General features: G+C 44.4%; 1 protein-coding gene across 3 annotated transcripts in view; it reads left to right on the top strand.

The window, feature by feature from the left end:
* atad5a (ATPase family AAA domain containing 5a) overlaps window positions 1-17,625 on the top strand; it is a 79,478-nt gene that overhangs the window by 9,478 nt on the left and 52,375 nt on the right. For all 3 annotated transcript variants that reach the window (XM_085963962.1, XM_085963963.1, XM_085963964.1), the window contains exons 5-9: window positions 1,632-1,776; window positions 6,744-6,831; window positions 9,237-9,418; window positions 14,732-14,889; window positions 16,744-16,894. In XM_085963962.1, coding sequence (XP_085820088.1) covers window positions 1,632-1,776; window positions 6,744-6,831; window positions 9,237-9,418; window positions 14,732-14,889; window positions 16,744-16,894 — 724 coding nt within the window. The remainder of the gene's footprint in view (window positions 1-1,631; window positions 1,777-6,743; window positions 6,832-9,236; window positions 9,419-14,731; window positions 14,890-16,743; window positions 16,895-17,625) is intronic.

The following is a 17,625-nucleotide window of genomic DNA, read 5'->3' as shown; positions in this document are numbered from 1 at the left end:
TTTCGCATGAGTAATGGTCATTGGGGGGGAGGTTGTGGAGCCATATCCCAGCAGGGAGCCCATTCCTTCAAGAGAGATGGGGAAATATATATAAGTGTAGTTATGTGGTGCTGTGTTCAAGAGGAATAGTTGCTCTAATGTAGGGCAATCCCTTTGCAGCACCCCTGTTCTATATTGTTTTTGTTTTATATTTAAATGAGTGTTTGTAATATTTTACAAATTCATTGTTGAGGTTCCCGAATGCTGTTGATGTGCAAGATTTTATTTTTGCCAATCCTGAATGGAAACCCTTCAGTAGAATCCTGTTTGCATGTACAGTATCTGTCATAAGAACATGAGAAATAGGAGCAGGAGTAGGCCAATCGGCCCCTCGAGCCTGCTCCGCCATTCAATAAGATCGTGGCTGATCTGATCCTAACTGCCAATCCACTATCACAGAACCATCTCCTGCATCTAACAGAATTAGACACACGAAATAGGAGCAGGATCAGGCTACACGGCCCCTGGGCCCGCTCTGCTAACCACAGGGCCATGACCGATCCAAACCTAGACTCATGTCCAAATTCCTGCCCGCTCCCCGTAACCCTTAATTCCCTTTACTTCTAGGAAACTGTCTATTTCTGTTTTAAATTTATGTAATGATGTAGCTTCTACAGCTTTTTGGGGCAGCATATTCCATGGACCTACCACCCTCTGAGTGAAGTAGTTCCTCCTCGTCTCAGTTTTGAAAGAGCAGCCCCTTATTCTAAGACTATGCCCCCTAGTTCTAGTTTCACCCATCATCTGGAACATCTTCCCTGCATCCACCCGATCCAACCCCTTCACAATCTTATATGTTTCAATAAGATCGCCTCTCATTCTTCTGAACTCCAATGAGTAGAGTCCCAATCTACTCAACCTCTCCTCATATGTCCATCCCCTCATCCCCGGGATTAACCGAGTGAACCTTCTTTGTACTGACTCGAGAGCAAGTATGTCCTTTCTTAAGTATGGACACCAAAACTGTATGCAGTATTCCAGGTGCGGTCTCACCAATACCTTGTACAACTGAAGCAATACCTCCCTATTTTTATATTCTATCCCCCTAGCAATGAAAACCAACATTCCATTGGCCTTCTTAATCACTTGCTGCACCTGCATACTAACCTTTTGAGTTTCGTGCACCAGGACCCCCAGATCCCTTTGTACTTCAGTACTTTCCAGTTTCTTGCCATTAAGATAATAACTTGCTCTACGATTTTTCCTGCCAAAGTGCATAACCTCACACTTTCCAGTATTGTATTCCATCTGCCAAATCTCTGCCCACTTACTTAGCCTGTCTATGTCCCCTTGAAGGTTTTTTATGTCCTCCTCACTCACTACTTTCCCCCCCATCTTAGTATCATCGCAAACTTTGATATGTTACACTCGGTCCCCTCCTCCAAATCGTTAATATAGATTGGCTGATCTTCTACCTCAACTGCACCATCCCGCCCGATCCCTTCGTATCCAAAAATCTATCAATCCCTGTCTTGAATATACCAAAGATTCACACCCCTTAGTAATGATACTTCTGATGGTCCTGTCTGTTTAGCACCACTGCAGCCTGATTACAGATTTTTTAAAAATTTGTAACGTTTTGTTTTGTACAGGACTTGGCAATTAACTTGAATTCAAGTACAGAAAGCGACTCCGTCTCTATACTTCAACATGAAAAGAGATCCAGGAAATTGAGGAATTTAAGTGACACGTTGGGAAAGAATCCAGGTGGCACATCAGTAACCAAGAGCACAGCGGGTTAGTACATGTTAACTTCAATACCGTTTCCAATATTGCTTTGTTGTTTAGCCTAAATTGCTGCCTTCCCTGTAGATCTTCCTGTTTGGAAATTTACTGAAGGGTACAGCCGTACATATTTTTGTGAAGTCCTTTCTCTGCTCGTGTTCCTCATCTGCTATGGCTAAGAAATTGACCTGCAGAACTTCTACCAGTTCCTCACCAAAGCCACTGTATAGTGAGATGCAGGGACAACCCTCCTTACAGTGACGTTTTTCTCTCTCTCTCTCTCTCTCTCTCTCTCGTCTCTGCTCAGCGCTTCCTTCCTTCAGTGTGGATGAAATCAGGAACTCGCTGTGTGGTGGGAACTGGCACAAACCTATTTCTTCAACTCCACCATGCTGTACAGCTGTACCATCCTTCTCTTTAACAATTTCAGAACTTCTTTTATTTGTTAATTCGAGTTAAAGAGCATTAAGAGTAAATGAAGCACCATCGCCTGAGTAATTGAGAAGATTCGATCGCCTGAGGGGGTTGGAGAGGGATTTTCAAAGGAAGGAAGTGTTTAGTCTAACAGGACTAGACAGACTAGATGCAGGAAAGATGTTCCCGATCGCTGGGGAGTCCAGAACCAGGGGTCACAGTCCACAGTAAGGATAAGGGGTAAACCATTTAGGACAGAGATGAGGAGGAATTTCTTCACCCAGAGAGTGGTGAACCTGTGGAATTCTCTACCAAAGAAGGCAGTAGAGGCCAATTCATTAAATATATTCAAGAAGGAGTTGGATATATTTCTTAAGGCTAATGGGATCAAGGGATATGGAGAGAGGGCAGGGACAGGGTACTGAATTTGGATGATCAGCCATGATCTCATTGAATGGCGGAGCAGGCTCGAGGGGCAGAATGGCCTACTCCTGCTCCTATCTTCTATGTTTCTATGTCATGATGCTCCAGCCATCATGCGTGCAAGGCAGGCTTGATGGACCAGCTGGTTTTTCCCTGCCTGTAACTTCTGTATGTGTTTGTACATCACAAACTAAAGTTTTGATTTAGTTGGCAATTATTCAAAACCCAAGTTTAAGTCACAGCTTTGAGATTACTTGCTGGCATCTTTGGGGGGCAAAATGCACATCTTTCTAAATACTGCTAACAATGACAAGTTACATGAACAGAAACTTACAGTGATCTCCTTGTTGCATGTCTTCCACACACATGGATCAGTGCTCACAGCATCAACTCTGAGGATGTGTGTTGTCAGTACTGAAAGCCAAGATTTAAGTGCCAATAATTAGTTGGCAATTGTGCATACAGTGTTAATATACCACTAATGCCTTCCAGGACTGGTAGTAGATTTTACTCCTTGGCAAGATCCCAGGAGTGTTTTTGTGATGAGGCCAACAACTTGCATTTATATAGAACAATAACATAGGAAATCACCCCAAAGTAATCAAAGAATGGATATCCAGCAAAGAAGGAGATATTCTAGAGGAATAGAATTGAAAAGCAGAGAAGTTACATTAAACTTGTACAGAACCTTGGTTAGACCATACATGCAGTACTTTGCACAGTTCTGGTCTCCACATTACAAAAGGATATAGAAGCACTGGAGAAAGTGGGAACAAATTTTACACGGATGAAACCAGAACGGAGAGGTTATACCTATCAGGAAAGACAGAACAGGCTGGGGCTCTTTTCTCTAGGAAAAAGAAGGCTGAGGGGTGACCCGATCGAGGTCTTTAAAATTATGAAGCAGGTCGATAGGGTAGACGTAGAGAAGATGTTCCCACTTGTGGGGGAGTCCAAAACTAGGGGCCATCAATATAAGATAGTCACTAATAAATCCAATAGGGAATTCAGGAGCAACTTCTTTACCCAGAGAGTGGTGAGAATGTGGAACTCGCTACCACAGCGAGTGGTTGAGGAGAATAGCAGAGATGCATTTAAGGGGAAGCTAGATAAGTACACGAGGGAGAAAGGAATAGAAGGGTACGCTGATAGTGTTAAATAAAGCAGCGTTGGGAGGAGGCTCGTGTGGAGCATAAACACCAGCACAGACCAGTTGGGTCAAATGGCCTGTTTTTGTGCTGTAAATTCTATGTAATATTAGGAGGAGTGACCCAAAGCTTGTGCAGAGGTGGGTTGTAAGAGTGGTTTTTAAAGGAGGAGAGGGATGCGGAGGGTGGCGACTAGGTGGGTGAAGAAATGGCAGCCAATGGTGGGGTGAAGGGAGGTGAAGGACATATAACAGGCCAGAGTCAGAGGAATAGAGAGTTTGTGTGTGTGGGAAGGGGGGGGGGGTGGGGTTGTAGGGCTGGAAGAGGTTAGAAGTGGGGGAAGTGACGTCCTAAAGGGGTTTTAATATGTGCCACTGGGGGACCAGGAGTCAATGTAGCTCAGTGAGGTGATGGGTAACGTTCCCCATAATTTATTTTTGGGTGCGCGGCCCATTCAAAATAATACGCATGCATGGTTTTTCCTGTTTAAAAGCTGGCCTGCCGGCAGCGTGGGAACTGCTTAAGGGAACATTGGTGATAGGTGAGTATAACTTGGTGCAAGGTAGGGTACAGGCAGTAGAGTTTTGGATGAGCTGAAATTTATGGAAGATGGAGGTCAGCCAGGCGAGCATTGGAATAGCCAAATTTCGAAGTGACAAAAGGCTTGTGAGAATCTAATGGTGCTTTCATAAAGAAACTGGCACACTTTACATAAAGTAAATAGACTTGTACTGAAGAGACACTTTGCTGTGTAGTGTTTGTTTTAGTAGGAAATGATGTGTAGGAATGCAATAACACTCTGTTAGTGTTTAGAATGATCATTCAAAGCTTGGCCTTTGCTCACATCCTTTATGACATTATCCAAGGCTTTCAAGTATGTTATTTTCTTGTCACACGGCCCTAAATATTGTTTATTTCCTGGTAGCATAGACTGGGCATTGCATGGCCTTTTTTGAAATTAATTTCAGGTTTTTATTTACATGTAAACTGGGAATGGCCTTTAACGCCCTTAGAAACATAGAACATAGAAAAATAGGAGCAGGAGTAGGCCATTCGGCCCTTCGAGCCTGCACCGCCATTCAGTATGATCATGGCTGATCCTCTATCTCAATACCATATTCCCGCTCTCTTCCCATACCCCTTGATGCCTTTTGTGTCTAGAAATCTATCTACCTCCTTCTTAAATATATTCAGTGACTTGGCCTCCACAGCCTTCTGTGGTAGAGAATTCCACAGGTTCACCACCCTCTGAGTGAAGAAAATTCTCCTCTTCTCACTCCTAAATATCCTACCCCGTATCCCGAGACTGTGACCCCTCGTCCTGGACCCCCCCAGCCAGGGGAAACATCCTCCCTGCATCCAGTCTGTCCAAGCCTGTCAGAATTTTATACGTTTCAATGAGATCACCTCTCAGCCTTCTAAACTCTAGTGAATATAGGCCTAGTCGACCCAATCTCTCCTCGTACAACAGTCCTGCCATCCCAGGAATCAGTCTGGTGAACCTTCACTGCACTCCCTCTATGGCAAGTATATCCTTTCTTCGGTAAGGAGACCAAAACTGCACACACTACTCCAGGTGTGGTCTCACCAAGGCCCTGTATAACTGTAGTAAGGCATCCTTGCTCCTGTACTCAAATCCTCTTGCAATGGACACAGTTCTACTATAATTTGTTCACCTCAAAAGCTTTAAAACTGCCGTTTAGATGATGCAACAATGACCCCAATGAGGAGGATGCCGAGAAACTCCAGTATGATTTGGACAGGTTGGGTGATTGGGCAGAAGCATGGCAGATGCAATATAACGTGGATAAATGTGAGGTTATCCACTTTGGTGTCAAAAACAGGAAGGCAGATTATTATCTGAATGGCAATAGATTGGGAGAAGGGGAAGTGCAACGAGACCTGGGCGTCCTTGTGCACCAGTCGCTGAAAGTAAGCATGCAGGTGCAGCAGGCGGTTAAGAAGGCAAATGGTATGTTGGCCTTTGTAGCGAGAGGGTTTGAGTACAGGAACAAGGATGTCTTGCTGCAGTTGTACAGGGCCTTGGTGAGACCACATCTTGCGTATTGTGTGCAGTTTTGGTCGCCTTATCTGAGGAAGGATGTTCTTGCCATGGAAGGAGTGCAGCGAAGATTCACCAGGCTGATACCTGGGATGGCAGGAATGACATATGAGGAGAGATTGGGTCGATTGGGCTTGTAGTCGCTGGAGTTTAGAAGAATGAGAGGGGATCTCATTGAAACTTATAAAATTCTAACAGGACTAGACAGACTAGATGCAGGAAGGATGTTCCCGATGGCCGGGGAGTCCAGAACCAGGGGTCACAGTCTAAAGATAAGGGGTAAGCCATTTAGGACAGAGATGAGGAGGAATTTCTTCACCCAGAGAGTGGTGAACCTGTGGAATTCTCTACCACAGAAGGCAGTAGAGGCCAATTCATTAAATATATTCAAGAAGGAGTTGGATATATTTCTTAAGGCTAAAGGGATCAAGGGATATGGGGAGAAGGCAGGGACAGGGTACTGAGTTTGGATGATCAGCCATGATCTCATTGAATGGCGGAGCAGGCTCGAGGGGCCGAATGGCCTACTCCTGCTCCTATCTTCTATGTTTCTATGACCCCTAAGGTTGAATTCTAGTCTTCAAGTAACTGCTGTCTGGAAAGCAGGGCAAGATTTTACCACCTCTCCTCCCACTCTAATCTCCCATCCATCCTGCCTTGCATTTGTCTTGTTTGCAGTGTGACTCTTTATCTTGCAGCCATCAGCCTCTGCTGCTCTGTTTCTGTAATCCCCGTGTGAGTGAAAGTCCTTTAAATCAAATGTGGCAGCGTAGCTGTCGCTAGATTGAACAAATGAATGCTGTTGACTTGTTTTCTCTCTCCCACCTGTGCTGTCCGTGCAGGTCATTCTGCGACCATCCTATTACAAATGGACGCGATTGTTTTCACTATTCGGGGACTGGTTTTAATTTTAATTTTTGTCTTTAATCTAGCTGACCTCAAGGTTGCTTCCATCTTTTTCGGTAAAAAAGCAGTCAAAGCTATACCATCGGAACCCATCACCATTCTCGATGAGAGCAGGTGAGTAGATTATTAGCTGTGTATGTGTCCTTTTCATAGAATCATAGGGACAGAAGGAGGCCAATCGTGTCTGTACAGGCTCTCTGAAAGAGCTATCCAATTAGTCCCACTCCCCCTACTCTTTCCCCACAGTCCTGCAAATTTTTCCTTTTCAAGTATTTGTCCAATTCCCTTTTAAAAGTTACTATTGAATCTGCTTTCGCTACGCTTTCAGGTAATGCATTCCAGATCATAACTCGCTGTGTTTTTATATAAGAAAATTCTCGTCTCCCCCTGGTCCTTTTGGCAATTATCTTCAATCTGTGTCGTCTGGTTACCGACCCTCCTGCCTGAGGAAACAGTTTCTCCCTATTTACTCGATCAAAACCCCCATGTAATTTTAAACGCCTCTATTAAATCGCCCCTTAACCTTCTCTGCTCTAAGGAGAACGATCCCAGCTTCTTTTGTCTCCACAAAACTGCAGTCCCTCATCCCTGGTACCATTCTGGTGATTCTCCTCTACACCCTCTCCAAGGCCATTTTTAAAAAAGGAGTATTCCGTCTGACGCTGTTTAATATATGGGACTTGCTTTTCCTTCCAAACATCTTAATGCACATTCCAAGGCAGATTTGAGTATTAAGTTTACAGTCTCAGTCGGGTAGAGAAGAACTTTGTCAGTCGCTTTGGGCTGCCACCGTCTGCTGCCAGCAGCAGGAGGAGTGCACAGTCTGCTTGCTCCCTTGGCCAAGAAATAAGTTGGAGAGGGGACTATTTATAAAAGAAATGAAGCAAGTATCTCCAAATTTCAAACTTGACTACTGTTTGAATTTATGCCAAGAATTGAGGCTGATAAGGTGACATGGCGTTGGTTCAGTCCCTTACTCTGTCAAATTTCTCCCCAACCTCGGCTAAACTACTGGTGTAGGTACTGAGTAGAAGCCCAGTGTTTCCCTGTGGGGAAGAAGGCTGCACCAGACTCTTGTGCATATGTCCTGGTGGCCTGCCTGCAGTGCAGTGGCCTCTAGCTTCCTGGAGGTACATGGCCTAGAGAGGAAACCAGCGATTGGAGGTGATCGTATGGAGAAGAGGGTACATGGCCTTATGGGAGAGTAACAGAGTACAGGCTCCTACAGTTTAAACTAGTTTGTCTGCACCCGTTTTCATTTTTGATAATTGCCGATGGTGAATATTTGGATTGGGTTGGAATTGTGGGGAAATTCCTGAGACTGCCAATGTACACTGGTAAAATGTAAAACTGAAAGTCAGATCTTCAGTACAGATGGATTATGGATTTCTCCAGGCTAAATTCCTTTAATATGGGAACAGTTTTCTGGCTTAGTCCTCGCTTTCTATTATTTAGAGTACTGTCATGAATCTTATCATGACTCGTAGTAACACTGGGCGGCCAGCTGGTGGCAGCGTCCAAGGAGTATAAATACTCGGGCATGGGCCCAGCTTGCTCAGGATGTTTCTGTAACCAGGAACTAGTGATGTAACTAGAAATCTCATGGTTGTGAAACAGTTGATTAAAGCCTTGTTTTATATTCAAACCAAGCGCTCAGTACTCTTTTTACATCAAGTACATTCTGGAGATCCATGTACAGACTACATCTCTTTGAAGTTGCTAAATTCAAATTGTCTGTTAATTGAAAGCCTCTTCTGGTACTTTATTAAAATTGCCTGATTCATATTATTGGATAATTTGATATTTTTTTTAATAGCAGAAAATGACTTTGAATCTATAGCCAGGCTGGGGTTAACAGGGTTAAATTACGAGGACCGGTTGTATAGACTAGGCTTGTATTCCCTTGAGTATAGAAGATTAAAGGGTGATCTAATTGAGGTGTTTATAAAGTAGCTGGAGAGTAACTATTTCCTCTGGTGGGGGAGTCAAGAACAAGAAGGGGGCAGAACCTTAAAATTAGAGTTAGGCCATTCAGGGGTGATGTCAAGAAGCACTTCTTCACACAAGGGATAGTGGAAATCTGGAACTCTCTCCCCCAAAAAGCTATTGCGGGGGGGTCAGTTGAAAATTTTAATACTGAGATTGGTAGATTTTTGTTAGGCAAGGGTATTAAGGGTTACAGAACTAATGCGGGTAGATGGAGTTAAGCCATGTTCTAATTGAATGGCAGAACAGGCTCGAGGGGCTGAATGGCCTCCTCTTTACCTAGTACTATCATTCTTGTATAAATGGCAACAGCCATTGTAGTATCTTTCTACCTGAGAAATTGTTTACCAGCATGTTGAAGGCACTGCGCCTGCTCAGTAGCTATCCTGCCCCTGTACATCACCCAGACTTGTGTGTTGTAATCATGAGACAGACCCAATACAGAAGAAAATATGTGCCAGCTTGAAGGAGTGCTGTTTATATTGAAACTGTGCTCAAGAAATATAATGCAACTTTTCATTTATTTTTCAAAGTTGTAATGGCTCAGAAAACTCTCAGGACGATGAACAATTCCGAGCTAAGCGTCAGTTTCTCATGAGTGGATTACCGGATACCTTGAAAAAACACATCGCAAAGACTGCAGCGGCGTTGGAGGTCTATTCCGCTGCAGGGACTTCTTTCCAAACTGTCGTTCATGTCCAGCAAAAAAGCCAAGGTGAGATTTTTAAGTTTGGGAGCGGAAGTGCTATTTGACTGTCCGGGACACGGTGGCTCCTAATTTCAAAATTTAAAATGCAAATTGACTTTTTTAAGATGCAAATTCTTTCTTTGAGCTTATGCAAAACTCTGAACATGTGAGAAAGGACAGGAAAAGAGCAGCTTATCAATCAAAGCCTATCCCATCACCATATGCTGCAACCTACACATTGCAATTCATCTGTGGTCGCACCACTCCCTATGTCTTTAACCTCTTGCAGCCCCCCCAGAACTCTGTATTCCTCCAGCTCTGGCCCCTGGTTCTTGTCTCCCTCCTTCGCTCCACCATTGGTGGCCATGCCATCAGCCACCTAGGCCCCACTCTCGGGAATTCCCTCTCTAAACCTCTCCACCTCCCTGTCCTTTTGAATCCCACCTATTTGGCGAAGCTTTTGGGAACCTGACTCAATATCTTTTTAGGTCCATTTTTGTCTGATTACGCCGCTGTGTAAAGCACCTCGGGACATTTTTCTTCATTTTGAGTTGCTGTGTAAATGCAAGTTGTTGTACGATAGCGTAACTCGGGATGTAACAGTAGCATTCCCTTGCGATCTGGATCAGATATTCGTGTCTTTCACGTGTGTAACTCTTCAATCTCTGAAGGTGGGTTGAGTTAACAATAGTGGGGGCGAAGTTTGGCTCGAACCGTAAGCTGCTTTATTCTATAGTAAGGTACAGCGAAAGAGTTATGATCCATTACTCAGGTCAGCGAATAAAACTTTTATTTGGGTAAGAATTCAGAATAAAGATGTCGCAGCATTATCCTATAGATTTTTGCTAGCCAAGGATATGGAGTAGGGTTGCAAAGGGGTGGAAAGTTTCCGGGAAATTTCCGGAAATTTTCCACGGGAAGTTTAGCTTGGGAATTTTGCCCAAAAAAGCACATGCTAGCATAATATTGTTTATTTTGTATTTCTTTCTTTTTTTTCCACAGGTCCTCTCTTAAAATTACTAACAGAGATGGAATCTTAATTATTAAGGAGTTTCTTAATCAATATATGTTTATCTTCTTACTTGGCTTGTTTTAATAATTACAAGTTTTGTGTGTGACTGTGAACAAATATGTCCTGATTGAGTGGATGAGCGATTAGCTCCCTCTATTTGTAATATTTGCATATCGAATTGTGATTGGCCTGCAGGCATCTGTAAGACTGCTATAGTTTTTTTAAGATCCAGGTTAGGGGTCCTGAGGGAAGTCATTTTGTTTTCTGCTGATGTTGTGATGATGCAGTAAGTAAATCAGACTTTATACCAAATAAACCAGTTACTTGTTGAACTCTGTTGTCCTTCAATTTAAAATATACAAAATAATACACTATTGGTGCTGTAGCGTCGTGTGTGTACAGGTCATGCTTCCATCACATGGAGCATCAGCAAAAATGTACTCCCCCTGTTGCAATCGTGCTGATCGACCGCAGTTCGACACAGAGATGAATGCCCTTTATTTCTCTGCATAGAACAATGCCACGTTTACCGTCGGATGTGTGGAAGCATTTTACCCCAGGCATTAAAGATGGAAAGACTGTGTACATGTGCAAACACTGTAGAAAGCCATATGTAAAGAATACCACAAAGATGCAGCAGCATTTATCCAAATGCAACAACTTCACTCAAAGCTCACAGCAGTCAGCCCAGAGTTCCTCTGCTTCCATTCAAGCAGATGATGGTTCTCATTCAGCATCAGGCTCCTTATCATCAGCAACTCCTGGCCCACTTGGAAGGTTCTTTGATACAATGGATAACCATAGCCAGAAGAATGCGGATGAGTGCCTTGCTCGAGCTGTATATGCAACAGGCTCACCCCTCATGCTCACAGCCAATGTGTACTGGAAGAGATTTTTCAATGTTATTCGCCCTGCATACTGTCCTCCCACCAGACATGCTTTGTCTACTTATTTGCTGGAGGCTGAGTATAACAGAGTCCAAGGAAAGCTCAAAGAAACGATAGCGATGGCAGACTGTGTTGCAGTTATCTCAGATGGGTGGTCAAATGTACGAGGGGAGGGCATCATAAACTACATCGTCTCCACTGCTCTCCCAGTGTTCTTCAAGAGCACAGACACGAAGGACAACAGACACACAGGCACATACATTGCTGATGAGCTGAAAGCGGTCATCAACGATCTTGGATCACAAAAGGTCTTTGCAGTAGTTACTGACGATGCTGCGAATATGAAGGCTGCTTGGGCTCAAGTGGAGGAGGCCTACCCTCATATTACGTCTATTGGGTGTGCAGCTCATGGGCTTAACCTGCTCCTCGAGGACATCATGAGTTTGAGAACCATGGAAGCACTGTACAAGAGAGCCAAGCAAGTTGTTAAGTATGTCAGGGGAAAACAGGTAGTTGCAGCAACCTACAACTCCAAGCAAATGACAAAGAACAAGAACACCACACTGAAGCTGCCCAACAACACTAGATGGGGTGGTGTTGTCATAATGTACAACAGCCTTCTGGAGGGTAAGGAGTCGCTGCAAGAAATGGCAATATCCCAGTCTGGGGATATGGAAACCACCATCAAGAAAATACTGCTGGATGATGTGTTTTGGGAGAGAGTGGTTAGCAGCCTTAAACTACTCTCACCAGTAGCATCTGCAATTGCTCAGATTGAAAGAGATGACGCTGTCTTGTCAGATGTTCTCAGGCTTTTTACTGATTTAAAAGAACAAATCAGCATTGCCCTACCCACATCCCTGCTGCTCAAAGCAGAGGAGAAGGCAATTGTTCAATTCATACAGACGCGTCAAGGATTTTGTGTCAAGCCGATTCATGCTGCAGCATACATGCTGGACCCAAAGCATGTTGGGAGACCAATACTTTGAGAACAGATCAACAGCGCTTACAGTGTGATTTCTACCCTCTCACACCATCTCAATCTGGATGTGGGCAAAGTTCTGGAAGTCTGGCAAAGTTCTCTACCAAGCAAGGTCTTTGGAATGGGGATGGGATATGGGAATCATGCAAGCATATCAGTGCACATACCTGGTGGAAGGGACTTTGTGCATCTGAGGCCCTGTCACCTATTGCATCGGTGATACTCCAAATCCCACCTTCATCAGCGGCCTCTGAACGAAACTGGTCACTTTTTGGGAATACGCATACAAAGGTGCGCAACAGGCTGACTAACAAGAGAGTGGAGAAACTGGTGGCTATCCTACACTGGAGGCGAACCTACAACTTATTGAGCCAGATACAGAAGTGTCCACCACACAGCTAGACACTGACACAGAGGAGGAAATGGACACGTCGGAGCCAGAGATTCAGGAGGAGCCATGAGGAGTAGAAGACTCAGAAGACTCATATGAGTAGAAGACTCAAAGGGACAAAATAAGGACAAATTACAGGCTAAATAAGCTGACGCTCTTATTTTATTTTAGATGGGTCTTTTTTGTGGGGGTTCAATAAAGTTCAAAATTATAACCTAAATAAAGTTTTGAAAGCCTGTTTTTATTTGTATGGAACAGTATGTCTATTTTGACAACAAAGATAATATAAGGGTCAGAGACAAAAACCATCAGTGCAAAAATACTCAAATTCCCATAAATTACCTAAATTCCCATGGAAAGTTTCCTCTTTTTAAAAATTCCCAGAATTTTGCAACCCTAATATGGAGACAAGGCAGGTGGATGGAGTCAAGATACAGATTAGCCATGATCTCGTTGAATGGCGGAACAGGCTCGAGGGGCTGAATAGCCTACTCCTGTTACTATCCTCACTCTTTCTTAACTTAAACAAGAGCTTCTTTAGCTATTCCTCCAACATTCTAACCGTTACCTCATTATATGGTTTGGCCATCATGATGTGGGGCAGGCTTGATGGACCAGCTGGTCTTTTCCTGCCCGTCCATTTTGTATGTTCGTGAACGCTCGCACAACTTTTCCTTTAACAAAAGACCGAGTGCCCTTTCGGCCTTGCTGTTTCAAAATGCTCCCCCGGATGGGAAGTATAAATTCTCCTCTTGGCCCTTTTGGGACCATGGGCTGACCAGTAGACCTGCCAATCCAACCCGCCTGGATGCAAGTCCGTCTTAAAATAGCTGCATGCAAAACACACAAGGATGAGACATTCGAATACCTGCAGTGGAACTCTGTGCTGCAGCGTACTTTTAACAGGCCCTTTAGCTAAAATCCTTCAGCTCGCTCCTGATTCGCCTCCCCCAGCATGGAGCTGTCCTGAGAAGCCAACCCCTTTAAAGCAAGAGCAAAATACCGTGGATGCTGGAAATCTGAAATAACAACAGAAAACGCTGGAACAACTCAGCAGGCCAAGCAGCATCCGTGGAGAGAGAAACAGAGTTAACGTTTCAGGTCTGGGCTTCAACTTAGTAGCACATTTAAAAAATAAATCCTCACTATGGATAAGTGGTCAGAATATCCAGAAATGTGCTAATGTCCTTCAACTTGCCATGAGCAGCACCACAGGAAATTCCCAAGCAGCTTTCAGAGAGATCAGATCTCCTTCTCCATCATTTCTGCACATACTGAAAACTGCCCAGTACTTGCAAATGGGCAAAGACACATTTGGGTTGCTGTATTCGAGTCGTGCACTGACTCTGATCAATAGGCTTAGTTGGTTGATGCGGAGAGGAGGATTGGACAAATGGAAAGTTTTACTCGTTCTATAACATGCTCTTGGTATAATCTATCTCAAGTATTCTTGGTCCCTCTCCCAGCAGACTCGTCCTGTAACGCAGTGCTTTGGTACATTATGAGAACACATCACCATTTCACACATTAATTCCAGCTAATTGTTGTAAATGAACATGATTTTGTAGCTGTGTCAGCCGTGGCTCAGTGGGCAGCACTCTCGCCTCTGAGTCAGAAGGTTGTGGGTTCAAGTCCCACTCCAGAGACTTGAGCACAAAAATCTAGGCTGACACTCCAGTGCAGTGCTGAGGGAGTGCTGCACTGTCGGAGGTGCTGTCTTTCAGATGAGATGTTAAACTGAGAAGCTGTCTGCTCTCAGGTGGACGTAAAAGATCCCAAGGCACTATATCGAAGAAGAGAAGGGGAGTTCTCCCCCCCCCCCCCCCCCCCCCCCCCGAGTGTCCTGGGCCAATATTTATCCCCTGACCAACATCACTAAAACATTATCTGGACATTATCACATTGCTGTTTGTCAGATCTTGCTGTGTGTAAATTGGCTGCTGCGTTTCCTACATTACAACAGTGACTACACTTCGAAAGTACTTAATTAGCTGTAAAGTGTTTTGGGACATCCTGAGGTCGTGAAAGATGCTGTAGAAATGCAAGTCTTTTTTTTTAAATTGTCTAGTTTCATTGCTGTGGAACCTGGCCTGGCCCAGCTGTGCTATTCTGAATCGCCTCCGGGATGTGAGTGGAGGAATAGAAGGAATACTGAAAGTCTCCCTTTCTCTTGGAGATTTCTCTGGAGTGAAATGTACAACCACGACCATTGCATCTTGGACTGGGGTATGTGTGTCTCGTGATCTCTCTATCATTTTAATTTGTTGTATTGATGTTTAATTACTGCAGAGTTCAGTTGAGGTCGTGCTTACAATGTCTCGCACATCACTGTGGAGGCCAAGTGCTTTCCCACAGGGATGGAGAAACAATTGGAGGGCAAGCTAGCAGACCACACTGGTTCGGAACAACGGTAGCAGAGGCCTGGGTGCAGGTTACTTATCTTTAGGTGTCAGCCTTGGCTCAGTGGGTAGCCCTCTCGCCTCGGAGTCAGAAGATCACGGTTCAAATCACACTCCAGGACTTGAGCGCAAAATCTCAACTGGCATTTCCGTGCAGTACTGAGGGAGTGCTGCACTGTCGGAGGTGCCGTCTTTCGGATGAGATGTCAAACCGAGATCCCACAGCACTATTCAAAGAAGAGCAGGAGAGTTCTTCTGGTGTCCTGGCCAATATTTACCTCAATCAGTATCACTAAAATAGATCATCTGGTCATTTTATCTCATTGCTGTTTGTGGGAGCTTGCTGTGCGCAAATTGTCTGCCGTGTTCCCTACATTACAGCAGTGACCAACGTTCCCTCTAAGCCGCGCAGCTGTCTGCCAGTCCCACGCAACCCGGGACCAGCGTTTCCAATGTTAAATTTCGCACATGCTGTGGAGGGGCCGCGCACCCAAAAAAAAAATTAGGGGGAACATTGACGATGACTACACTTCAAAAGGCTGTGTGATTCTCTGAGGACGTGAAAATGCTCCGAGTGCAAGTTCTTTCCTTCCTTTACATAAAAAAAAAGTGGAAGGCAAAAGGAATGTTCCTACAATACAATAGTGACAATGCTTAAAAGTACTTAATTGGCAATGAAGCATTTGGGACGTCCTGAGGTCGTGAAAGGCTCTGTATAAATTCAAGTTCTTTCTTCCAGTCTGGACTGTAATCGTGTGTCATTTGAGATTACAGGGCAATCGTGAATTTGGAGCAAAATTCTAAATTTGTTGCTGATGGCTTGTACTGAGCAATGTGTTGTATATGCAATTAATATTGGTTTGAAACATACAAATACAAATGAAAGGATGAGCTGCTGTTCCATCTCACCAAAGCTACCTCTTTATAGTGGTGTCAGTTATAACACAATAATTTTGTTTAATGCTACAATTAGGATCATGACCGTGGCTTTTTGTGTCAAACTTTGAGTGGTATATTTGGAAACCCCCTTTCAGTGTTTGTCACCAGGCTTATTTGTACCAGTGCATCATGAGAAAACTAACACTTGAACCAATGCACTTTAAGTCTAATTTCTGATGCTCAATTCATTACCTTGTTGCATCTACCACCAGTAATCCACCTTCGTGATGTACAAACTCAGAATACCCTCTCCTGATATAACCCAAATTTGGCAGAATAAAATACATACCGCTACTGCTGGGCAACGTTCCCGCTAAGCTGCGTGGCCGCGCAGCGGTCTCGAGGCCCCGCGCAGGCCGCTCACTGGCTTTTCGATGGGAATAACCGCGCATGCGCAAAAATTTGAATGGACCGCCAGTTAAAGGACCCGTGCAGAATTTTTTTTTTTACTGGAAAGATTGCTGCTGGGATTTTTCCACAGTTCATTAGGACATAAAATTAAAATTTCACATCCGCCATTACATTTTACTGAATCGTCTTAGGGGTGGAACTTTACAGTGTGGCTGTGTGAAAATTTCTCACATCTGCTACTAAGCTTCACTCTAGTCAGAGTGGTAGCACTGAGTTTGCTTCTGGAGCTGTTTATTAGGAAGGACGTGTACTTAGAATTTGTGGAGAAATGGCTCCTTTGAAAATTTGCCTTTCATTGTACGGATTTAAAGTCTGTAATTTTACGCTGCAGTTACCTAACTGGAGGACAGAATTCTCACTGGACATCCAGAAGTGCTTGCTCGAAGAGATCAGGTCGTCCAATCCAGAGTTTCCAGTACGGAAACTTTTCAAACTATTACTTCAGAAACGAAATGAGCACCTTGCAGAGACTCTCAAAGCAGGTCAGTGACTTTTTTTTATTCGTTCCTGGGGTATGGGCATTGCTGGCAAGGCCAGCATTTATTGCCCATCCCTAATTGCCCTCGAGAAGGTGGTGGTGAGCCGCCGCCTTGAACCGCTGCAGTCCATGCGGTGAAGGTACTCCCACAGTGCTGTTAGGGAGGGAGTTCCAGGATTTTGACCCAGCGACAATGAAGGAACGGCGATATATTTCCAAGTCAGAATAGTGGGGAACTTGGAGGTGGCAGTGTTCCTATGCAGCTGCTGCCCTTGTCCTTCTAGGTCGAAGTCGAGGGTTTGGGAGGAGCTGTCGAAGAAGCCTTGGCGAGTTGCTGCAGTGTATCTTGTAGATGGTACACACTGCAGCCACGGTACGCCGGTGGTGGAGGGAGTGAATGTTTAAGGTGGTGGATGAGGTGCCAATCAAGTGGGCTGCTTTGTCCTGGATGGTGTCGAGCTTCTTGAGTGTTGTTGGAGCTGCACTCATCCAGGCAAGTGGAGAGTATTCCATCACACTCCTTACTTGTGCCTTGTAGATGGTGGAAAGGCTTTGGGGAGTCAGGAGGTGAGACACTCACCGCAGAATACCCAGCCTCTGACCTCTTGTAGCCACAGTATTTATACCAGATCATTTGATGGTGTTTGTCCACAGCTATGTTTAAATTCAATTAACAAGGAAGAATGGCTTGGTGTCCTGGGGGTTACATTTTTGAGGGATTCTGATGCTAGATAT

Source organism: Somniosus microcephalus, chromosome 21 (genome assembly GCF_052327205.1).
Source record: "Somniosus microcephalus isolate GS21.2 chromosome 21, FLI_Smic_1.0, whole genome shotgun sequence".
NCBI classification, from domain to species: Eukaryota; Metazoa; Chordata; class Chondrichthyes; order Squaliformes; family Somniosidae; genus Somniosus; species Somniosus microcephalus.
This window is presented reverse-complemented; position numbering and strand designations above follow the sequence as displayed.